Source organism: Notothenia rossii (genome assembly GCF_949606895.1).
Source record: "Notothenia rossii genome assembly, chromosome: 7".
Taxonomy (NCBI): Eukaryota; Metazoa; Chordata; class Actinopteri; order Perciformes; family Nototheniidae; genus Notothenia; species Notothenia rossii.
In genome coordinates, this window is record NC_136905.1 from 63,434,685 (window position 1) to 63,461,022 (window position 26,338).

The 26,338-nt window shown below is 40.1% G+C and overlaps 1 protein-coding gene across 2 annotated transcripts in view; it reads left to right on the top strand.

Annotated features, from left to right (window-relative positions):
- Window positions 1-26,338, top strand: part of babam2 (BRISC and BRCA1 A complex member 2) — a 97,177-nt gene that overhangs the window by 67,684 nt on the left and 3,155 nt on the right. For both annotated transcript variants that reach the window (XM_079640311.1, XM_079640312.1), the window contains exons 7-8: window positions 1,890-1,999; window positions 19,409-19,508. In XM_079640311.1, coding sequence (XP_079496437.1) covers window positions 1,890-1,999; window positions 19,409-19,508 — 210 coding nt within the window. The remainder of the gene's footprint in view (window positions 1-1,889; window positions 2,000-19,408; window positions 19,509-26,338) is intronic.

Below are 26,338 nucleotides of genomic sequence, written 5' to 3' on the forward strand. Positions count from 1 at the left end.
TCCGCCACGACAAGGCAGACTGCGTGATCATCAGATAGCTTAAGTATGTGCTATAAATGTACTGAACTGTTTTTAACCTTATAGTGGTATTCCATGTTTGGTTGTTTATTTCTTAAATTAAACACAAATCACTCGATTACATGCAGGACAATTATTTCCACTCCACTTCGGGAGAGAATGTTCAGTGAAGGAATTTCTCTTTCTGCCCACTCAGCCATGTTTTTCTCAAACCATGGGTCAGTTTGGTTTCCTGATCGGCAGAGTGTGTGTAATTAGCTAATAAGCCTTGCCACGTCTGAGGCTGCCTCTGCTGCAAACCGGTTGCCTCCGTCCATCATGTGTGGTGGTTAGATTTCCTCTCACCAAGGCAGGGAGCGATTATAACAAATGGATGAGTTCAAACCATCTGTAAGACATCTGATTAACGACGCCGAGCCTCTGTCGGGAGACACGGCCCGGAATGGTACTTGATGTGGAATTGCACTAATGACAGTGCCGGAGAAGTAGCCATGCTCTAGGAAAAACATCACGAAATGAGATATTAGAACCTTGGAGGTTTGTAGTGAGCAGCTCCGGGTGGCCTCTGCATCCATCTCACACATGATTTGATTGGTGCTCCCAGTCATCAGCTCAGCCTCATAGTGCAGCTGTTGAAGCTAATGTGGCATGAAACAAAACAGATGTTTCTTCTGGTGTCTTTCCCCTAGCCTCTCTATCTCTTTCAACATTTTAAGGGCTTGCACACTTGTTGTACACACACAGTAGTGTATGATCCCAACGTTCGGTTTTGAATCGTGTCTTAGATTGATTCTCCCTCTGCTAGGGCAAAAGATGCCTGCCTACAAACGGAAGATGATGGGTAATTATATGGATAAGTGACTACCTCGATACATGGAACCAACGGACATAGGAAAAGGAATCGGTATCCTTTAAACAATGTTTTTCACTAAAGTCCTCCCGCATCATCATTGGTGGAAATCGGTGCACCACTTCTACTCATTTTGTTGCCTTCAAGAGTTGACAACTGTATGCCGTTCATACAGCCTTTAGCCAGATGTGAAATTTTAGAAAATTACAATGAGTGCCAACTCTATGAATGCCCAAGGAGATACTGTCCAAATACTATTATCCCCATTTGAACCGTTATTCTGTAATACCCTTTTCTGTGATGCCAGGCCTTTTCTTTGCCCCTCCCTTTTTACGTGTGGCATTACGAGCAGGTAAACTTTTGCCTGTTCTTGTAACCTACGTCAAATCAAGATGTGAGCAGTACAAGGCTGAAGCATTCTGTCCATTCAATCCACTACGACTCTGACCAACCAGCTGTCTGTCAGGAGGAGCTAAGGTTGGATAAACTGTCTTCCACAGATCTATAACAAAACTGTGAAGATCTATAGTTTTCATTCAGGATCCAACAAATGATTCATCATTGCTTTATTTATTCATTCACTGATTGATTCTGCTCAACTTAGAGAGCGCTGGTGAACCCAAATTCACAAGGGGGCCTTAATTCAGTATTATAGACAGGAAGAGTAAGGGTGGTGTGATTTAAACATCGGTCTGTTGAGATTATGCCTTACCAAATCACACAGAAGGAAAATAAAAATATTTTGAGTGGCAAACAAACCCTTGGGGCCTAGTTAGAGTCAGTGTGGATTGATACATTTAATATAAGAACAGTGTCATGTGTTCCGTGAGAGGGGATAGCGACGAACATCAGAAACTCTTCCTTTGCTTTCTATGCGGATTTCCTTTAAATGTGTTGACAACCCTAAAACGTGTTCATTTTATTCTTACCCCGCCCTTAAGTCCGACAGTCCAAAGAAGTTATTCCCAGCGATATTGCTTTTGTTAAATAACCTTAACAACGTTTTGTTTCTCTTTCTCAGGACACAGCGTTGGACCCTGGAGAGGATGTGGCCCTTCTCTCAGTGAGCTTCGAGGATGCTGAGGCTACACAAGTCTTCCCTAAACTCTACCTTTCCCCCAGCATCGAACAGTAAGCAACCCTCATCAATATATACCTTTTAATTGTTCCTTTTTGTAGTTAAATCATTGAATGTTTACATGGGGACGGTGTTTTGTGTGTGCCATCTGTGACACCACAAAAGGTATGGAATTTTCAAATACATATTTAAAGGCCATTATCTCAACATTCACATACTTTGATACAGTTGTCTTTTTCGAGGAATTAAGGCCACCTGTGTCTACCTTTAACCTTCGAGGATATATTTTCTTGCATCATGCACACTCATGAAGTATTCGGCAAGAATGAAAAAGTCTCCCAAGTTTTTTGCCATCACTAAAAAAAGACAAGACATCTTTAGAATCTCAGGGAGGGACGAAGGGCAGCCAAAGGTGATGTGGGCTCACTCGCTTCCAATTAGAAGATGCGAGATGTAGCTGATGGATGTGTGTGAGTGCGCTGTAAATCTAGCAACATATTATGTCATTGTTAAAAAAAGTCCCACATCCCAGTGTCTGGACTCATCGGTCGTTTCCTCACAACAAGGGAAGAACAAAACATTTGATGGAAGACATACATCGTCTGAGCTAGGGGATGACTGGATGTCTGCAGACATCTGGGGTGTTAACAGTACCGTGTGTGTGTGAGTCTGTGGGCACTGTGTGAGTGGGTAATTCAGTTTGTGTATTCTCTTTGTTCGAATCCATCTTTTGTCTTGCTATATTTTGTGTGTGTGCATTTGTCAGTTTACATTTGGGCACGTGTGTGTGTGTTTAGATGCATGCAGGCTTGTGGGTTTTCAGATCCCGAATCTATGTGTCTATTTTCATGTGTTAGTGTGCACCAGTATTAGAATAGGCTTTTCTCGACACAAAGTCTTTGTGTGTGTGTGTGTGTGTGTGTGTGTGTGTGTGTGTGTGTGTGTGTGTGTGTGTGTGTGTGTGTGTGTGTGTGTGTGTGTGTGTGTGTGTGTGTGTGTGTGTGTGTGTGTGTGTGTGTGTGTGTGTGTGTGTGTGTGTGTGTGTGTGTGTGTGTGTGTGTGTGTGTGTGTGTGTGTGTGTGTGAGCCAGGTACGGGCCCACTCTGACCTCAGGGCCCCACGGTCTGGGCTTTCGCGCTCGGAATAATCTCGGGCTGATGTTTATTTACAAGCACACGCCCCGTCGCACAAGGTTAAGAGACCTCTGCTCCACCACCACCACTCTTTCTCGCTCTCTCTCCTCCTCATCCTCCTGTCTGCCCATGTTCCTGTTTCATCCTCGTCTCCTTGCTCCTCTGTGGCTCCTCTGTTCTGTACCTTCTCTACTTGTTTGTATTATTCTGGAACATTTTACCCTGTCTCCTGCCATTTTCATCCCATGTTTGCAAATTATATATTTTTGATTTATATTCTCTCACTCTTTCCTGGATAATTGCCAAAGCAGATACATGCACATACATATGCGCTCTCCGAATATGTAAACATAAACAGTGACAGGTTCTTATCCAACAACAACTGCAACAAAATACCCTCATTACTCCACACAATACAAAGGTCACCGGCTTCCTTTAATTTTTGTGCTGTGTTTGTGTGAACGCACACCTAAACAAGAAAGACCTTTTAAGAGCAGGACTGAAAATAATTGCCGAGGTGTCCTAGAGCAAGGCACAGAACTCCCAACTGCTCCCTCGGGCCAGAACACCTGGCAGCCTCTTCGCTCTGGCCCCTCTCCATAAACCAGGCTGTAATCAGACCTCATGTGTATAGGTTCTATGCATGTGTGTATTTGTGCTGTGTGTATACAATAACAGAGTGAAACACTGAATGTCCCCTTGGGGAGTAATAAAAGTCCTTAGTAACTTCATCATTGGTGAATCCGCAGTTCACTTCTAAATGATCAGATTCCTCGTTTGGTTAACAAAATGAAAAGTCCATAACCCTAAAGATATTCTGTTTAATATCATGTCAATCCATATTTGAGGACATCATATACTGCCAATTTTGCATTCAAGATTTCTTAAAAATGTGTGAATAATCGATTCAAAAAACAATTGCGTATTATTTGTCTTTTGATCAATTAGTACAATAATTGTTGCATCTCTATTAACAAGACACGCTTCTACTCATCTCTGGGTAGCACAACAGACATTTCAGACATTTCATGTGTGTTTTTACTGTAGTATTAAAGGGGCCCTATTAGGCTCATTTTCAGGTTCACATTTGTATTCTGTGCCTCTACTGTGACTTGTTTTCATGCTTTAATGTTCAAAAGGGTCTTTGCAGACCATTTACAAGGACACAAACCTGTGTAACACCCTATAGGCAAGGGCCCAACAAGCAGAATTAGGCCTCTTTAATCTCCTATTCCTATTTTTTGTCTCTGTGGCTTATTTCCCAAGCATCCTTGATCCTAGCATTTGGCCGTGTTTAAACAAGGAACGTGCTGTATTAAAGGACACCTTCCTGCACAGAAAACCCACTTGGTTGAAGAGGCACTCCAACAAGAGAGCTGTTGTGGCGGTAAAAATGGCAGAATACCTCAGGCTTTCGATATGTGTGTTCATTGCATATGTCTGCATGTTTTATAACGGAGCTGTGTGTGTGTGTGTGTGTGTGTGTGTGTGTGTGTGTGTGTGTGTGTGTGTGTGTGTGTGTGTGTGTGTGTGTGTGTGTGTGTGTGTGTGTGTGTGTGTGTGTGTGTGTGTGTGTGTGTGTGTGTGTGTGTGTGTGTGTGTGTGTGTGTGTGTGTGTGTGTGTGGGAGACTGACCTCGCCACTGTTGCAGACCAGACCGAGGCAGCAGTGTTAGGGGCTCTCCCCCCTCCGCCAGTTGCATGAGGAGAACAGACAGAAGGAGGCTAAAGCAGAGCGCAGAGCAGGAAGTGGGGAAGCTACGGTGCAGGGGATGGAGAGGGGTGGTTGCCGGCGAAGAGGGGGTTAGAAAAAGGAAGAAAGGGCTATAAAACAACTCAAAATGCTGAGGCTTAAACAGTGCTGCCTTTGAGCCAAGCCCTCATGTACCTCCCCTCTTCTCCTGCTGTGTCTTTGTCTCCAGATGTGTGCACATATGCATATCAAGGCTGCGTATGAATATGCTCCACTACATGCTTTTGTGCACCTTTTTGTCAGCTGTGTGGGAGTGTGTTAATTCATGACCCAGGGCGAAAATGAACGTCTTCTTCTCCTACCATTGTTTGATGACAAGCGATTGCATGTGTGTGCGAGTTTGTGCATGACCGCATTTTGTGTTGTATTTACCGTGGATACTACTTAATTTAGCCTACTGATGTGTGTGAGGCAGCCCTTTGCTGTATGCAGATCTTTGACCCTGTTAGTGCATGTCCGTGTCCTTTCTGACCCTTGTTAGTCTTTGGTCTTCTTGTGTAGCTGCCTGTGTTCTCTGCATTGGCTCCAGTGAAGAGGAAAGCCCATTTCGTTGCAGTGTTCCTCTGTTTTTCTATCCAGCATTTGATAGACAGCGACATTGTGGAGCATTATAACCCCAGCTAAAGCAAATGTTCACAATATCACATAATGCCATCATAAAATTCACATCAAAACACTGTGGGAAATTGTTTAAATCAGTTCTCATTTGATGTAATGGTGAATGCAGCAGCTGTGGACAGCTACAGGAATTGTCTCAGCTTTGGTTTTGGCACCACTGGATTTTAGTGTTGTTACAGGCTGTCATATCAACTGCATCTATTCAGTGTCAAAATGTTCCGAGGTTCTTTATGTCTGCAATCGTTCTGTCATTCCAGCTTTTAATCAATCATCCTATCGTTTTCTTCCTGTCTTTTGGGGTTTTGCATTCATACTCCATCGGTGTACTTCCTTCCCTTGCTCCCTTTTCCTGAATACTGCTGACTTGCTTGGTTTTGTTCACTTTTAACTGTGTGAAGAGCAGATTTGTATGCTTAAAGTTCAGGGTTTTTTCATGTTACTGCAGTGGTTGTGTAAAACAATAATACAACAAATAATAATGAAATGAAACATGAGAATGATTATACGATACAAACTTAAGCAGTGTCAAATTGATAAACAAATCAATACAATTTACAAATTATATATAAACCAATGACCTACCTAATTAGACATCTGAAAAGGGGTGGGAAGAAGTTTACACTTATCTAATCCCACCCCTCAATTATTAACATATACAGTGGGGCAAAAAAGTATTTAGTCAGCCACCAATTGTGCAAGTTCTCCCACTTCAAAAGATGAGAGAGGCCTGTAATTTTCATCCTAGGTACACTTCAACTATGAGAGACAGAATGGGGGGAAAGAATCCAGGAAATCACATTGTAGGATTTTTAATGAATGAATTGGTAAATTCCTCGGTAAAATACGTTTTTGGTCACCTACAAACAAACAAGATTTCTGGCTCTCACAGACCTGTAACTTCTTCTTTAAGAGCCTCCTCTGTCCTCCACTTGTTAACTGTATTAATGGCACCTGTTTGAACTCGTTATCAGTATAAAAGACACCTGTCCACAACCTCAAACAGTCACACTCCAAACTCCACTATGGCCAAGACCAAAGAGCTGTCAAAGGACACCAGAAACAAAATTGTAGACCTGCACCAGGCTGGGAAGACTGAATCTGCAATAGGTAAGCAGCTTGGTGTGAAGAAATCGACTGTGGGAACAATTATTTAAAAAATGGAAGACATACAAGACCACTGATAATCTCCCTCGATCTGGGGCTCCACGCAAGATCTCACCCCGTGGGGTCAAAATGATCACAAGAACGGTGACCAAAAATCCCAGAACCACACGGGGGGACCTAGTCAATGACCTGCAGAGAGCTGGGACCAAAGTAACAAAGGCTACCATCAGTAACACACTACGCCGCCAGGGACTCAAATCCTGCAGTGCCAGACGTGTCCCCCTGCTTAAGCCAGTACATGTCCAGGCCCGTCTGAAGTTTGCTAGAGAGCATTTAGATGATCCAGAAGAGGATTGGGAGAATGTCATATGGTTAGATGAAACCAAAATAGAACTTTTTGGTAAAAACTCAACTAGACGTGTTTGGAGGAGAAAGAATGCTGAGTTGCATCCAAAGAACACCATACCTACTGTGAAACATGGAGGGTGGAAACATCATGCTTTGGGGCTGTTTTTCTGCAAAGGGACCAGGACGACTGATCCGTGTAAAGGAAAGAAGGAATGGGGCCATGTATCGTGAGATTTTGAGTGACAACCTCCTTCCATCAGCAAGGGCATTGAAGATGAAATGTGGCTGGGTCTTTCAGCATGACAATGATCCCAAACACACCGCCCGGGCAACGAAGGAGTGGCTTCGTAAGAAGCATTTCAAGGTACTGGAGTGGCCTAGCCAGTCTCCAGATCTCAACCCCATAGAAAATCTTTGGAGGGAGTTGAAAGTCCGTGTTGCCCAGCGACAGCCCCAAAACATCACTGCTCTAGAGGAGATCTGCATGGAGGAATGGGCCAAAATACCAGCAACAGTGTGTGAAAACCTTGTGAAGACTTACAGAAAACGTTTGACCTCTGTCATTGCCAACAAAGGGTATATAACAAAGTATTGAGATTAACTTTTGTTATTGACCAAATACTTATTTTCCACCATAATTTGCAAATAAATTCTTTAAAAATCAGACAATGTGATTTTCTGGATTTTTTTTTCTCATTTTGTCTCTCATAGTTGAGGTATACCTAGGATGAAAATTACAGGCCTCTCTCATCTTTTTAAGTGGGATAACTTGCACAATTGGTGGCTGACTAAATACTTTTTTGCCCCAATGTACAGTATATACATGTTTATTTTTTGGATAATTTTCTAGCGATATCCATGGTGATAAACACAATACAGTTATCTGTTAAAGTCTGTTCCTTTACACAACTGCTCTATCATTTCATCTTGAAGTGTTGGTACACGCTGTCATATCAATTCAGTGTCAAATTCTCCTGGGATTCTTCCTTTCTTTCCATATTTATGGAATCTGTATCCATTTGGTCCATCTTTCTCTATCCTGCCATCCCTTCCCTTATCCGTTACTGTTGTCCTGTCGATCACACTTTTTTTAAATCCACTTTTTACCGGTTTTTAACTCTTGCCTCCTCAGTCGTATCTCTCCAACCCATCCCCAGCGCATGTCTGCCGCCTGTCTCTTTTCTCTCCATCTCTTTCTCCATTTTTCTATCACTCTCTCTCCTCTGCTGATCCCTCTGGCTGATCCTCAAAGGGAACCGAGAGAGTGAGTGGGACTTAAAAGAGAGAGAAGAGCTGTGCTCTACCCAGCAAGGTCGTCCCTCGCTCGACTGAAACGCAGCGAGCGCAGCAAAAAAAAACACAACACACGAGAGAAGAGAGCTTTTCCCTCACTCTCCTTTTCTCTTTCCTCAACCTCTCTACTCTTCTCTTTCATCACTCCTGAGTTGTTTGATATCTCACTTTCACTCTCCTTCAGCAGGGGCTCGGATCTAACGTCTCTGAACGCAAACTCGTAAGCCCCCTGAGCTACACGGTTATACCTCTATTCCTATTCCCTCTTCCTCTCCCTTTCTTGCTCTTTGTTACTTTTTCTTCCCTCGTCTTCAAACAGATCATCACTGTAATGTTCTCTGTTCTCGCTACAGGGCGGCGAGGGGGAAATAAAAGATGTTGAAATTCCCCGACAGACACCCACATTTTTACCAATAATGTACAGTGTGCGTTGACTTGCACCGGCTCATGTCTTTGATGCGACTGTACCTACGTATATGCTTCCATTTCCGTATAAATTATTGATTTGAGAAGTCATATCAGTGTTATTCTGTAGGCTTACAGATTCACCTGCTTAAGATTCAGCGTTCGTTTGTTATATAATGTTTTACAGGCCGGCTAGAAGAATATGTACTGTGAAAGGCATGGTGTTACGCTGTGTAGCACTAATGATTTGTTTCCCCTTCTTACTCAATTTAACTAGCTGTTTGGATTTATACGTTTTAGAGAATGTAAGAAATGTGAGCAGTTATTTTCTTTAAAAAGTAGTGTTGCACAGGAGGTCATCCTATGATCAGATCAAAAAAGGAAGAGTATATTCTGGTATGTCAGAAAAACAGAGTAGTTATGAGACAGGGCAGTAGTAAGGTCACTGGTATCAAGTGTGTTGGGAGTTTGTTGGCTTGGAGTTACTTTCCAAGGAGACAAGTCCAATTAACGATATGAAAAGCTATCGGATTGGGCAGAGGTTTCCAGAAGATTTAGATCAAACATATTCATCCCTCTGGAGTGTTTCAACATCATGAAACATAGATTCTTTCTGTAGTTTTAGAATGTTGGCTTTCCACTTGAGTTGAGCTGACTGTTACATACAGTACATTAAAGCAGTCTTTATATCTTGAGTATTGAATAATAAAAGTACATTTTGTTTGGCGGGTTTTGTATATCATAAATATCTTTTATCAGAAATCAGAACTCCTTAATTTGTCCCGCATGGGGGGAATTTACATGATTACGACAGCAGATAAAGTGAAGAACAATAATAATGGCCAGGTACGTATGTACATGTTATTAATAATACAATTAATAAAAAACAATAACAGATAAGTACACGATGGTAATGAACAGGAAATTGCAGGAGGTTATATTGCACTTGCATGTATATTGCACAAGGCTTTATATTTACAGACAGTGTTATTGCACATCGGGGGTATTCCAGTCTATGTGTGTGGGGGGGGTCTACCAGGGGCCGTGTCGATTGTACAGTCTGACCGCTGCAGAAAGGAAGGACCTGCGGTATCTCTCCGTGAGACAACGTGGGTGAGGCAGCCTGTCACAAAGACATATTTTAGGTTACTATGTTGACTATATAAGCAACTTTGGCAGATATGTCCAACATTCACTCTATATACACTCCTGCTTATTGCTCCAATGTTTGACCAGCCTTCTGTGGCCGTAAAGGGGTTTTGGTACCACTTTACAATAAGACTACCCTTATAAAGGATTCATAAAGGGTTTATAATTAGGTTATGAATTAGGTTATAAACACTTTGTTAATCATTAAGAACCATTTATAAACCAGTTCTAACATAGACATGTACATCAACACAGGCTCACTATTTGGCAAGATGACTAAACCTTATATTGGCTACTTAGCGAGAATCAACTCAGTGAACAACAGACACCAAGGATGCTGGCTGATGAAGAAGACGAATTAAGCTAGGTAGCCAATATAAGGCTTAGCAGTACAGATAAATGGGGGCTCACTATTTGGCAAGCAACCGGTCACAGTCGCCCTGTTTCTCATGTCTTATAAAAGCTTATTAATGATTTATAAAGTGTTCAAAACCTAATTAATAGATTTAATACAAACTATTCGTAAACCCTTTATAAGGGTAGTCTTATTGTAAAGTGGTACCGGAGTATTTATATGATAAGTGGACTTATCCATTCATCATTGGCGGAAAATAATGGCTACTATTTTGATTGTTGATATATCGTCCTATACGATATACCGTAAAGTAATGTTGTCAGTCGGCTTAAGACGAGAAATCACAAGCTAAACGTTTCACACACTGATCTTTGAGAAACGGATTTGTTAACGTCAACCTGGTAGTAGGACGATCACTGGTGGAATGAATTCATTTTTAACTTTCACACACACTATTATGAAGTGAAATGCTGGATACAGAAAGAATCAGATTAGGTTTATTCGCTTTATTTTAGCCGTCTGACAATTACAATATGCCTTTCTCAGCCACCTGTATTGATTCTGTTCAAGATATCTCAAATTGTGTCATTTTTTGTATCTGTTGTTAGCGCTGCAGCAATGAAATGATCATTAGCATGCCTTATTGAGCCATCATTTTAATAGTGAACAATTTGTGTGGTTCATGGGATTGTGTCTTTACAGCGTGCATCCTTTTTCAGACATTTCTTTTCAATTCAGAATAGACTTAACGTGTTTTTGTTTTAATGGTCTCCTCTACAACTATTTAGCAACCAGACAAACCGCTCTTTAGATTTGCCCTTTCTTTCTCGTTTACCTGATTGTACCGTGCCCATGAGATGAGTTGGATACATCTCTCCTTCCCCAGAAAAACCTGCTGTATGGCATAAAAGAATCGAGTGGGCACCGTCTCTGCCCCCAAACCAGATTTAGTAGCCCAGAAAAATCAACACAGAGAGACAGTTTTAGGCTGCAGTGCACTAATGTTTGTGTATCTGCATTTGCCTGTAGGTGCCTGTGCGTTTGTGTGTGTACGTGCATGCCTGCCTGCTGGTGTGTGTGTGTTTGTGTGTGTGCATGTGCCTGTGTGGGTGTACAGTTTGTGTGTGTCCCTTCTCCAGGGTCTGTTGAGGTGTTTTGTAGCCTTTGAAATTCTTTGCATTTGGATCAAATATTTCTCAAGGTTTTTTTGATCGTCTTATCACAGTCAGAAATTGTCAGTCTGATCAAATAAATTCAGCAATAACCCGGAAATCCACTCAACAGTCAAAGATATCAGTGCAGACACTTCTCTCCACCGCACAAAGCACTCTGCGACTTTCTCCACATCCTCGTCTCCTTGAACACTTCGGCATTGTATTCTTCTATAGGTCTGTTTAAGTGAGTTCTGTGATGTTGCTTTTACATTGGAAGTAAGTTCTTCTCAATATGTAGGCCATCTTATAATAATAAATGGGATATATATAGCGCTGTGTTTATGCTTAATATCTTCACTGAAGTCAAAACGTTAAAATAGCAGGATTGGAAGTTTCATGATGGATTTTTCCATTTGAATGAAAATTAAAAAAATCCACCGGCAATAAGACTGTTAAACACCTGAACTAAGAACATCTATAATAACATTCACCTGAGTGCAACTTACAAATTATTTATCACTTGTATATAGACTCTTATGGCACTACTTCTATTCTATTTTATTGTATTGCACTGTTGGAGGAGCCTGGGACCTAAGATTGTCATTGATATAACTACACTGTAGCTATATACGAATGACAATAAAAGCCTTCAAAAATGTGACGAACGTGAGGATTTCAGTCATCAAACGAAGACAAACGAGCTGATTAAACGAACGCCAAGCTGCTTCGAAGATGACCGGTAGATAGCTTTTTTGCGCGTTTTTACTCGTTTCACTGACCAAGTCTGTTGGTGTTGGAGAGTAAAATACCTATGCGGATCATCTGGTTAATCGTCCTGAACGTTTTGATGTTAAGTTGTTAGAGAAACAAGGTGAGCAAATGGTAGTAGAAGCTCTGCTTGTACATTTCTACTGCTTTTTTGTGAAACTGTTTTATTCAATGTTTTACATTTTTTTTTAACACTCTGTTAGTTTGTATTGGAAAGCTAAAGACCTGTACGGATAATTTGGCTACCATTTAAAAGATGAGCAAACATAAGTAGCAAATCTACTCGCAGAGACTCTGGGATGTCTGTGGTCTGCCTTGCAGCAGCAAGCAACACACGAATAATTTGGCTCCGGTTAAAAAACGTTGTGAGCAATGAACAATAAGTGAATCTTTACCAGGAATTACTGACTGCAAGGATGGTGAGTACTGTCTTCCCACGCAACTGCATAAAGCTACTAAGGTTGATATCAACGTAGATACCAACGTATAGGTCTTTTTTTTATTGAGAGACCCCTAATAAAGGATTATAAATAATATATTTTATATAAATAAAATAATTGTGCGTTTAATTCACCTTTCTGTCATGGCCTGTCTCAAAACTACATAAACCACTTAACAAGCACCAGTGAATGGTGACTTTTTGAATACATTACATGAGTTTATTCAGTTTTAAGCTTTTGTCATCCAGGGATAAACAACAACAGAGGGTCACGTAGAGCTCACATGGCCAATAGCACCAAATCTGTGATTTTAAGGGTGTCCATTATCATCTGGTCGGGGACAACAGCTGGAAATTGGCAATGTTTGCAAAAAGCTGCCCCATTTACTGTTTTTTGTGAAAGTTGATCGATGGGGACTGTCCACGACTCTATAAACTAATAAACGTAAATAAACTGCTGCCAAATACATCAACTACCGCAAATGCAGGAATTAAATTGAGCAACCTTATCAGATGCTAGTGAGATTGTGTGATGGTTGCAGCCTGGTGCTTTTTTTATTCAAAATAGATAATGAATAGAGGATCTAAAAATAAGTCTGTACTCCAGGATGGTCACCTCATAACAGAAAGGTTACTGACTCCTGTTGCTACGGGCCTTGTCCAGTCTCAGAGGAAGAATATGATGTTATTTAGTCCAAGCAGTCAACAAGCAGAGTCATATGTGTAACTCTGTGGAGCCTGCAGGCTTTAGGAAACGAAGAAGGCAATCAAAATGGAAATGTTGCTGCTTTGAAAGTCTGTTTGAAATCTCCAAACAGTTCTTCTTGGCCTTATCTTTCACTTTGGGAATGGATCATGTCTGCCCTCTTTCCAATTGAGCTTTTATCTGCTCCCACGCTGTCACTGCACTGTCATACACACACCCTCTCTCACACAAACACACATAAAACCACACACAAATAAACAGACTCGTCACCATCCACCTGAGTCACGGAGGATAATCTCTTTGGTTGATGAAGTCACAGGCAGCCCTGTCACTGTACAGCATGACTGTGTGTGTTTACGTGTGTTTTCTACTGTAAATATGTCATACAGTAGGTTGCGTTGCTCAGAGGGGTTGTGTTAGGCAGCATGTCTGCTCGATGACTCCAGTGTGTGTGGGTAGTGTTGAGAGCGATGTCACCAGTGGAGACACAAGAGGCAACTCTTCAGGGGGCCACTTGGAAAATAAAATGGCGTTATGTCTCCATTCTGAGCCCACCCACAGGAAGTTCAGTATTTAAAGATCACACTGTCAGTGTGGTAACATCAGCATATTCATAAAGATACCACACCAATTCAGAAACATTGTTTTCTTTATATATATATATATATATATATAAACTTATATTCATTGTTATGTGTATTTATATTATAAAAATACAATTTAAAAGCACTTTTCTTACCATGTACGTATGTGTCTCAAATGTATTTGCAAACATTTTTTAATGCAATTGCCACACACTTAAACTGGAGAAATTGGCCAAATAATTGGACAATAAAGGACTGTAGATGCTAAAATTTATTGAATTAATTAAAATATGAATGATAATAATAATAAAATAAATAATAATAATAATAGTTTAAGTTAAAAAAAAAGAACTATACTAAGAATTACATTAATTATTGTTCAAAAGGTTTTGCAGCGCCCGCTTCAGTATTTGTAGGGAATTCAATACTTTTTAACTAAAAACATGAGGAACATGAGGTCTGTAAGTAATCTTAAAATAAGTTCAAAAATAAATGTGTTAACATTATCTCTGCAGATTCAAATGTGTCACTTTTAAAACTGTTCTCTTAACTTTATCACCCACAGCAATTCACAAGTAAGGGGGAACTCCACTGATGTTACACTTAAAGGTCTGTGAAAATGCTTTTATAGTGTTTAAAAAAGACCTGATGGTGTCATCAAGATGAACTTTCTCTGGGTTATTGAGACTAGAAATTGTTAACAGAAAATGTGCCTTACAAACAAGGGATGTTGAGTTTGAAAGACATGCTCATTTACAAGGCAGGTGTCAAAAATCCTTCGTATAGGACTAAAAGTCAGGATATCTCTTCCTCAACTGCATTTCTTTTGATCATTCCTTTTATTAATTGTTTTGTGAGAGTCCTAAAACTTTATATAAGTTCAATACTAACTCTTTACACCCATGTATTTTCATTTGTTGTCACAATCCTGTTTCTTGGTTGTGAATTGTCATAAGTCTTTAAATATAGGGTGACGGTTCTCATATTTTACTTGCTGCCTAATTCCCTTTCAGTGTGACCTTGAGTCAAAGTGAAGCCTGTCAAATGTTTGATTCTCATTTTGGCACCACAGTTAAAAGTATACAGCCTCCCGCAGTAAAACTTGGCTCATGTTCAAGAGATATTTTCTTCCGTCAGCATTTTTCAGTTGAGCTCATTGGGTTCATTCAAGGTGGAGGCTGAGAACGTACCCTTCTACAATGTTTAAGAACAGTGGGTTACACGGCATATCAAGGTCATGTCTATAATTCATATTAAAGCACACTCATAATAAAATATAATGCATTTAAAGAGTTTAAAACCCCTTGTAAATATTAATAATAACGCATTAAAGTGTATACTTATATTCAGCCTTCAAAATTACTGTTGGCATGCAGATATAACTATAATAATCAACGCTCAACCTAAAATGCATTATGTCCACGACTATCATACTTTATAAACCGCTTTATAAGTTGATATGCATGACTTTGAGAGTTCATAAATAGTTTTATGTGATATAAGGATCTACAAATATAACCTTTGTATAAAAGTGTTAACAGATAAACCAAAATACTGTATGTTAGGACTAGAAATCAAAGTCACTAAAACTTGCAACTTTAAACAACAAGTAGCCCAAGGATAAAAACGACGAAACAGAATTGATTAACCATTGTTGTAAATTTGACCACATCAAAAAGTGTCGTGCCCCGCTGAAAATGTCACATATTTTCTCCTAACTCAGCTGTTTTATTGCCTTTTTAATAAGACCTGTTTGCATGTTTTGCTTTAACAATGGATTTAACATGAAATGGGTACAACTGCAATAGCAAGGCTTTAAGGAGGCCCTATTATGCTCATTTTCAGTTTCATATTTCCTCTTTTCACCCTCTGTCTGAAACCAGAGCCCAGTCTGCTCTGATTGGTTAGCTGGTCAACGATGTTAAAAAGATGTCCTGCCCCTTAGCCTATCACATTTAATGTGTTAAGGGCTTGCCAAAAGAACCCTGAGTGTTGCATAGTGATGTCATTAAAACAAAGGAGTCCAAATGAGGCATTGCAGGCAGGGGGGGGGGGTCTCCTACCTCAAAAACACTTAATGATGTGAGGTTGGTCTATACGTGGCCTGATGTCTGAAATACATTTGGACACTAAGACTAGACCAAAAGGGAACAACTGTTTTAGTAGTTCTCAGACCCTTTGTCAGATACTGTACAGCGCAATAGTCTGGTGTCTAGTCATTCTCTTTTCAATGCAGTGTTCAAGATGCCCAACCATAGAAAACCAAATTGCATTACATTTGTTCACATGCTTGCGGTTGACACACGCAAGTGACGAACACCACCATCTATTTAGTGCCTCGGTCCGCATTTCCATCTGAATGATACGGAGCTATTCTTAGATTTGTGGGAGGATAGATAGGCATCATTGAGATTTTCATTTTCAAAAGCTCCTCTGCTCATCGCTGCAAGCCTTTTCCAATCGGCCGTTTGTTGGTGCGAGGTGAAATGCAAAAGCTAATGCTAATTATGTGCACAAAGCCTACTGTAAATGATGGCTTTGGAGTTCTGGAGGAAAGGATTGTGACAATGGGAACGGATCCCTAACAGTTTGCATGGCTTCTCTGTGAATAGGAACATATTAATATTCAGAGTATCATTTTTGCAAAGAGAGAACATTTAAATCAGTGATCTGGATTAAAAGCTTTTAAGGTATCTTAGAGTGTGATTCTCTAGTTAATTTAAAGAGGCCCTATTGTGCTTTTTTGAAACGCCTCCATTGGACTCATTGTGACATCACTACGTAATGCTTCTGGCTAGCGATCCAAGACAGGCCCAATCCCAAACCACGCCCTACACCCTACCCCTACACACTACCCCTCCGTTTGCGCGTTCGCGCGGAGGGTCCGCCACATTAAGGACTGTTCCAAACCAACGAGTGTGGAGCGGTGCGGAGGGGGAGCGGGCTATCAAGCCCTCAAACAGCGAGTCTGCATCGGTGCTGACTGGAGACCGGTCTCTACCTGACCGGAGTCAACGCTGTGTGTGTCCGTCAGGAAACACGCTGTTAACAAGTAGTTCCAGATTAAAGATGTTTGGAATTTTATTTTTGTTATTAATTTTAAAATGTTGTCTAAGAGATGCTGATTTGAAACCGTTGTTACACACAGTAACGACATTTCCTGTTTCTGCTGGAGAGAGGAGAGTTTGTCCCAAAGCTTGCCGCTGTATTTACTCCCTCCATCTGACAGGAGGGAGCCTCGTTGAGCTGCGAGTGTCACTCCACGGAGTCCGTCACGGAGGGGGAGTGTGTAGGGGTAAGGTAGGGTGTCCAGGGCGTGGTTTGGGATTGGGCCACATTGTACTTGATGCGCTAAGGGGCGGGACATCAGAGCAGACTAGGCTCTGGTTTCAGACAGAGGGTGACAGGACGTACTTCAGCACAGGCAGTATGAGAACAATAACATGTCACAGTAGAGGTATACAATACAAATTTTTAACCTGAAAATTAGCATAAAAGGGCCCCTTTAAACGTGGTTAATACTCAAATGATGAGAAAGCAGCTGCTTCTCACAGAAAAAGAAAATATTTCGAAGTTATTCTGAAAACACAGCTCTAAGGTGGGTCGAAACTCAAAAAATCCAGTGACTGTTGACTTTTTACTGACCCCTGTTAAGACATCCTTTTTTTCTAAATATTTGTAGTTTTGGTAATGACAGGTGGAGCACATGACGCTCCACCTCCCTCTTTACAACTCCCACAACCTTTCTTTGGAACATTGTGCAATTCTCTGAACTTCTCACATAAATCAGCAGCTAAAATGTTTCCAGCAGAACGCCTGTCCTCCTCCCTGCAGCGATGCAATTATTTTTGACGTACAACTTAAATAAATATCTACTGGTTCCTGCTTGTTATTCTTTGAAAAAGCTGTTGTTTATTTTATTTTTAGAATATTGGTAATATGTTTTCATTTGACAACTGTGCCTATTAGAAATAATACCTTTTATATGCCACAACCCCTCTTTTGAGAAGACATCAGATGGGAATTGATATGATCCTAAAGCTTAATGTTAAAGGATCTTAGCTCTCTATTTTACATTGAAAACAATTAAGGTTTACACAATTATTGTTATCTACATATCAATATGGATAAAAAAAAGCCTCCAAATCTTGACTGACACAACCTCATGTAAGGTTGCTGTGTTTTTATCTATTATGTGATATTTTTTACTCATTATCGGATGTGCGCGTGCACTGAATCTTGGGGTGGAGTTAGGATAGGGGTTTTAACCTGGTTGCATCCACCTGCTCACTTTGATTTTGAATGGAATAGATGTGGGGATGAGTGAGAGAAATGTTTCTGTTGACCGTATTTATACTTAAATGTCTATCTCAATTTCCTGACATTTTTAACTGCAATCAACATAAATTAAGATAAGATGGTACTTTATTGATCCCAATTTGGGAAATTGTTGGAAACATCACAATCTCCATCCCACTGCAATACCACTTTATTTTTCTTTCCATATTTAGCCCCTCATGGCCTTTTTTGGCTGCCTATAGCCGCAATAGCATAAATCAATGTTAAACAATGTCTTTATTATTAATTAAATCAACTGATGTTTGGTTACACAGATGAGTTGCTACTTTAGTTTAGTTTGACTTCCAGTTATGCTCATTTTCGCTGTTCTCATTGAACATTTATTTACACATTAGTGACTATTGATACATGATTTTCAACTGATTATCTGTTTCCATTTTTAAAAAACAACTAATAAGCATGGAGATGGGGGAAACCTTCTCTTTCACTTTCACTCTTGACTAACTTTGCTCTGGGATGATGGAATGGGGGAGGGGGGGTCTTGGCCTCGGTCAGTGACTCACTGTTGTGTTTTACCTTTACATACATGATCAACCTAAGAACAACACCCTGGGGCTGCATCTCAACATATACTCTGTGTGATCTTTAACATTTGACATAATGTTCATGATGTGGGCTATTTCCATGCATCATACATGCTTAACCCGGTAAGTGGCGTTCATCTACTCCAGCAATGCTTTTTAAATAACACAACAGCATTTCTAAATGCCCTCCGAGTGTCCTCCCATAACGAAGAATGAAATAAAAATAGAAAGCGGCGGAAGGAACCCTCCTCTATGTGTCTTTAAATGAGCATTAAAAGCCAATAAGCGGTTCCTTAAGACCTTTAACCTGTCCTCGGGGTATTCCCTCTGTTTTTGCCCCACATCAGGGGGGAAAAAGGCGGGAGTGACTGCTTCGGTTGGTTAGTCATTATGGAGCTGCAGCAGCAGATTTCCTGATTAAACAAGCATGCACTAATCACTAATGGAGCTGTGCTGCAGGATGGAATCAGGAGGATGTCAAAAGAATAACCGAACAAGTGAAGGAGAATGAGGAGGATGCCACAGGCATGAGTCACCCCTTTATTTCCTAATTCCACAACTTGAGGAGATGGCAGCCAACTAATGCACTCAGTGTTGGTTTTGCTCTGTTTACATACATTTTCATTAAGTCAGGTAATCACACAAAGTCTCAAACTGTGCTAAATATTGTTGTGGTGGCACAGAGAACATCCTACTTACTGTATGTGCTGTGTAATCTAAGTGTGTGTATTTACGGGCTAAAAATGTTTTTCCTTTTTTTTATTCACTCAGTGCTCTGGGAGGATCCTCAGCACTCCATATCCCAGCATTCCCCAGTGGAGGATGCCTAATTGACTACGTCCCTCAAGTGTGCCAGTTACTCAACAACAAGGTCAAACTTTACTTTTACTGCATTATTTGTCACCAGGGATTCACAATGATATGGACATGTGATCGGTATTGGCAAAAAAGGTATTAAAATATACTGTCAAGAAAGAAATATTTCCTCTCATATGACTATACTTTACATAAATAGTAGCATGTGTATGTAATGTGTTTTGCTTGAAGTAAGTAGTAGTTTTCTTAATTTTTTTTTTCACGTGAATTTGCACATCTTAAAAATATTCTTATACCTTATGTCTGCATCTGCCAGTTATCCACCATGATAACATTAGGCACAAAAATATGTTAATTTCACTATAGAGCGGCAAAAAAGAGTCATCAATAAAAATACGAAATAGTTGCCAATATTTTTTATAATCGATTTATCATTTAAGTACTTTTCAATGTTAAAGTATCTATTTCAGCCTCTTGAATATGAACATTTCCTGCTTTTCTCTGAATATCTTTGGGATGGCACTGTGAAAGTGAGACATTTAAAGACATGAACTTGAACATTGAAAAACTGGGATAGACATTTTTAAAAATGTTAGCTGATATTTTTAAATCAATTATTAGTTGCAGCCCTATTCCATTACAGGAGATAAAGTCCAAAAATATCAACATCCCTTACCCTTAATATCTATTTTAGTAAAGCGCAAGATCTCTCTCTCTCTTTGTTTCTGTGTGCATTTATTGCATATTTGTAAGTTTGGTGCAGCGAAGCCCGTGTCCACTGAGTTATGTCTCAAGCTGTATGCGTGTGTGTTAATGTGTGTATAGGCACTCATGCACACGTGTCTGGCATCTGCCGGCGTGGGCGTGCTGGCCGTCCTCCACCAGTCGTCTGAGCGCTGCTTGGCCTCCGCAGGTTGACAGGTAGATATGCAGTGTAGATGCCATGTAATGCCATTTCCCTCAGGAGAAATGCCCATCCCCCGCTACACACACATATACCCTCCATCAATTTATGTTTACCTGGCCTGAGACCATCATACTCAGGGTGTCCCTGCCTGACCTCCATCTCTCTGGGAGTTTCAGTTCAGCAGTGTCTATACCGCTCCCTCCACTTACCATCCGTGAGAGGAAGAGTTGAAAGCATGTTAAAGCTGTGTCAGTTACACTTTTTTTTATAATTACGCAATAAAACACACAGTTCGTTACAACTGTGTAATTACAGGGACACTCCTATATTAAATAACCTAGCATCTGCATCATTCGAAAATTACACATGAACATTAGCTCCATGCTGATTGGCCCTGAGGGGTTTACAGGCATAGAGAGGTGAAGTCCCTCCCTTTCCGGTGGACCTCCATGGGACCTTATTTCGGAAAAATTATGTATAGAGAGGCGAAGTCCCTCCCCTTCCGGTGGGACTCATGGGACCTTATTTCGGAAAAAGTTTGTATTGAAGTCAACGGAGAGAGAAAGATAATCTTTTGATCCCGTTTGAATTGTGCCATGAATTACACATATGATGTTTGTCAATCTTAAATAATCATTTTTATGTCAAAAAAGTCACAGTTTGTCGTAAAACTGTTGAAATATAAGACTATGAAAAATACGCAACTAGAAAGATTACAAATCCCAGAATCCTGGTCCTGACTAACTCCCCTTTTGTGTATGTACAGCTCTCAACATGCCCAGACTTGTAGTGATTTTCACCTCTTTTAATACTTTCCGCCTCATTCTGAAAGAAAAATGTGAAATATGCCAACGTGACGGCCGTTTTGGTGTGTGGTGCGAGACGGGAGATGTAGTTCATTGAGCGGTTTCACACACAAAAAGTGTTACTTCACAGTTTTACGACACATTTTTATTTTTTTGACTTGTAAAATTATCTTTTAAATTGACAAACATCATATGTGTAATTCGTGGCACAAGTCAAACGGGATCGAAAGTTAATCTTTCTCTCTCCATTGACTTCAATGCATAACTTTTCAGAAATAAGGTCCCGTGGAGCTCAACCGGAAGGGGAGGGACTTCGCCTCTCTATTGAAGTCAATGGCGAGAGAAAATTTATCTTTCGATCCCGTTTGAATTGTGCCACGAATTACACATATGATGTTTGTCAATTTAAAGGATAATTTTGCAAGTAAAAAAAAAAAGTGTTGCCGTAAAACTGTGAAGTAACACTTTTTTTGTGTGAAACCGCTCAATGAACTACATCTCTGGTCTCGCACAACAACACACGTCACCAAGATAGCCATCACTACTGTCTTGCCAAACAAGGGATTGACTACCCTCACTATCACAACAATGAAACACTTCCAGAAGAATGTCATGCAAAGCTGCCTGCCTGCCTGCCTGCCTTCCTTCCTTCAATTCTCCCTGAACTGCCTGATCTTTTTAATGTTTAATGTTAACCATTTGTGCAGATAGCATGAAGTAGAAAATGTCACAGATGCTAATGTAGCGTTAGCGTTAGCATGTGGTTACTTAATGTTACTTCATGTTAAGGCTAATCAAAATTACAAGGCTAAGCCGGCTGTAATGCTAACTAAAGTGCTCACTTACGCGACTCTGGGATTTGTAGTCTGTCTAGTTGTGTATTTTTCATAGTCTTATATTTCAACAGTTTTACGATAAACTGTGACTTTTTTGACATGGAAAGGATTTTTTAAGATTGACAAACATCATGTGTGTAATTCGTGGCACAATTCAAACGGGATCGAAAGATACGTTTTCTCTCCCCATTGACTTCAATACATAATTTTTCCGAAATAAGGTCCCATGACTCGGAAGTAGATGGGCGGGACTTCGCCTCTATTGCTTAAGTGGTCAACGCACAGAAGGGCCAAGAATTAGCTGCTTTCAATCCATTTAAATGAAATCATCCTTAATGGTTAGTGCTTTTTTGAAATGATAGTATTAGTCTGGTAGTTATTGGCCTATGAGAGAGAAGAAGCAGAGAGGAATTAATAATGAAAGCAGTCAAATAAAATGTATAGTTATTTTATACTGTGGGTTCTGGGTCTATACATTTGTCTTAAAGTGAATTAACAAGGGCTCACTTCACACCTGAACCCAAATATTATTGAGATAATAATCAATCATGTCTAATATTTCAATGTTTAGCTGGTATTTTCTCAATGCTGGCATCCTTCTTACTAAGTAGACAGACACCTTACCAATAAAGAGACTGCAAGTGGAAAAAGATTTTCTGTTCAATTTAAAAGTCTCAATGGTGTTTTACATTCTGATCTTGTGTGTTAAATGAAGGAGTTTAGCTTTCTAGGTGCTCTTACCAACAGATAAGTCAACAAGGTCTGGTAGAACATGTTTTACTTGGAATTAGTGATAAAAATGCTTCTAACATAAAGGCTAAGAGTCTAAATCCCTTAGACGTTATAAAACTTGTCTTTAAAATCCAAACATTTATTCCCTTGCAAATCAGTAATAACAGATAAACAATACATTTTAACTTTCTAAAAAGGAAAAGGGTACTTTTCACCTCTTTTAGTACTGCCCCCAGTAATTGCGCTATATGGCAAACCGCATGAAGTAATAGAAGGATTCATCGCTACATTCAAATCAATAAAACAAAATGTGTATCCATTATGATATTCCTATTGTATTCATATTTTGATGTGGATCTTATCAGACAACCAAAAGACATAAACATTTTTAAATGTAGTCAGACATCAGATCGGTCCCTCTTTATAATGTGAAAGCAGGGGGTGGTGTGAGTGCTTATGTGACAGAAACAGAGAAGAGATTTCCTAATCGCACAGCAGGAAGCACTTCCGGCGCTATTGCATCACCCTCCCCACAGACCCATGCACTCACACAACAAATGGTTGAGCGGGGCGAGTCATGGGTGCAGCCGGTTTGAATACCTGCGGAGCGACATCACCTGTCTTGCGTCACTCAAAGCTCCAGGCAGCCAATAAAAACCCTTTGCCTCAACTCCCAGTGCCAGCGGGGGAGGGAAATCTTTTTTCTCAGTATGGGTGTGAGAGTTCAGTGATCTGCAGTTGCCTTGAAACAGACCCCCACCCTCTACACACACAGTGTTACTAGATAAACAGCTTATTGAGTATGTGGCCTTGCAGCCTGTGAGAAAGCTCAATTGCCGCCTCCACTGTCCCATGTAAACATAATTGAACACGATGCTGAGTCACAATGTGCGCCCTTGTTTAAGAGCTCTTGCAGATATGAGACCCGTCACACACACACACAACTGAGCGTATCACAGATTACCACTTTCCCCTTTCAAAAAGAATTCCGTCATTCATACATGGTTGATGAGTAATCACAACCATGCAGCAGGAAGGCAGTGCTGTCTCTAGCTGTATTCATGATCCGTCCTTTCCCTGAATGAACCACACAGTTTTTCTACATGCTAAGAGCGGGCTCAAATAATCAATATCAGCAATACAGACTTTTCTAATGCATTATAGATGTGCTGGCACTCCCATCAGATTATTCTTGCATTGACGGAGCAGAGGCTCAGTTTACCTGCAGATATCTGAACTGTGAAACTGCACTTCTTTACAAAATGTGCATCCTTTATAAATCATTTCCTTGTCTATTCCTGGTTTAAGGAGGCTATTTCCTCTTATATTGCTCGTAAAAGGAAGTGGAAGGCACTAAAACCCTTCCTTCCTGACATTAGAGGACGTATTGTTGAAACAAGTGCGTGCCGAATAACGTTACACTCCACGTTGCACTTCAAGCAAAACACAACATGCACATGCTGTAACATATCTGCATTCCCTACCGATGCTAGTGTATTCTCAAGCAATGCATCATTTGGCTGTAAAAGCTTACACAAACATTTACAAAGAGCAAGGTTTACCCAGCATGCCGTTCAAGTTGTATCCTTCCAATACTCTACACACTAACTTGGATTCCCAGCAAAATGCCTGGCAAGTGTGAAGTAAAAACATACATGATGATCCAGAATACTTTTTAACAAACTATTGTAGTGAAACGGCAGGGATTTGAGCGATTTATATAATTTATTAATGTACAAAACATACATTTAATATACTCTCTTTAAAGCCACTAGATTCCATTGACAGAAACAGTCATTTTAGCTTGCTACTGATCATATATAAATATTAATCAAACTTGACAGAAAATAAAACTCATCCAACTTGAAAACAAAAAAATAATAGTCTATTGCTATTTTTGGTGGAAATGTATGTCTAATTTGAACACTGAGGGAATTCTGCTGTAAGGTTCTTTCATTGTTCGGGTGTTTCAGCTTTGCCTGCAATGCCCATGTTTATAGCCATGGTGCTAAGTCTTGCTAGGTGAATGGAAGAGGTCACCTTCATGGCTGGCTGAGTGGCTGCAGGCCTTCTCACCTGTCCAGGATGCTCAACAGTCAACCAAAGCCCTTAGCTTCTCCTCTTTGGACTTAAAGATAATACTTAATCACACCTGTCAAAACACAGTTATGATCTGACAAGAGGAGAACCTTCTTCTTGGATTGATGGTCCATGAACTTGCTCATTGGTGGTTGATATGCCTTTGAAAATGTTTTTGAGCCAGCTGGTGCCATGTTTTTGTTAGTATGTTCATAATACCATGGCTGATAAGTACCAGTTGCTTTGGGCAGTTATACTTGTGTACTACAAAGACAATCAACCTTAATAAAAGCCTAACAGCGTGTTTGCCCTTTTCTAATGAGATGCACACAGTTTCAAAAAATACACATAGTTCTGAAAGGTTGCCTGTCTTTTGTTGAGATTTTTAAAAATTACATAAAACCTCAATGTAGACGTTGACTGAAATGGAGAAAGGCATACAAATGGAACACAGTACCTTGAGCAGACAGTCTTTTCTTGTTGCATTTGACAGACTCTATGGTGGAGCTGTTAACACCAGCTTATTTGGCTGTCAAGTGGTAAGCTAAAGACTTTGTACTTTGTACTGTGACATTTAAATGTGCCTGTACAAAAATTGCATGTAATTCTACTTTTGTGCTCTGAGCCGTTTGGTTTTAAAGTGAAAACAAGCATTAGTTAGCAAAGTTCACCTCTCTTAATCTCTGTACAGGCCGAGCCATTGTTTACATTCTGGGTAGGTTCTCTCGGAAAACCTCTCAGCAAGTATGTACATTTGCTCTCTGGCTGTACACACACTGAGAGTTAGCTCTGGCTCTAAATTGCCTAATTAAGGGCAAGACCGACCCTGAAGCCATGTGTAAAAGGCTGAAGGGGGAAAAAGGGGGATGCATTCGATGAGATTGAAAACAATATTCTTGTTTGGTTTGCATAAATGCTGTTGCTGCAGGGGAATTCTTCCAGGCGAAGACCCATAATCATGTAATAAAAACAGTCACCTCCCTTTCTGCTGATGTCTTTCGTCCCTTTCTACCAATAAAACAATATCAAATTGTGTTAAAATCTTTACAAATTGATGGACCAAATGCTGACAAATGTATATAAGCAGAATGGTATTCATCTCTGTGGAATCCCCACGGATATATAGTGAAGCAAAGCATAGACCTTTGGCACATATTCATTTACAGTGCAATCTTAGTTCTGGGTGTGTCGCTGGGTAGATTTGAATGCACAATAGTATCTTAATTATTTGGCTTTTGGCCCAACTGGAGCACGTTCTTTGGAAGTCATAACCATAAAACAAATATCTGCTAACGTTTTACAGCAACTTCTCTGAGGTTCAACAGATATGTGTCTCTTGGTTTGACCTGAATATCAAGATAATAATGTAAAAAAAACTTGAACTATATATTTATTTTGTTATTTTATATTCTAACAAATATTTCCAACAATTTTGTAATTGTGCCTTTAGATCAAGATCGATACGGTCTTTTTTATTCTGGTTTCATTTTGTATCCTGTATTGGCGATGTAATCCCTTTATTATT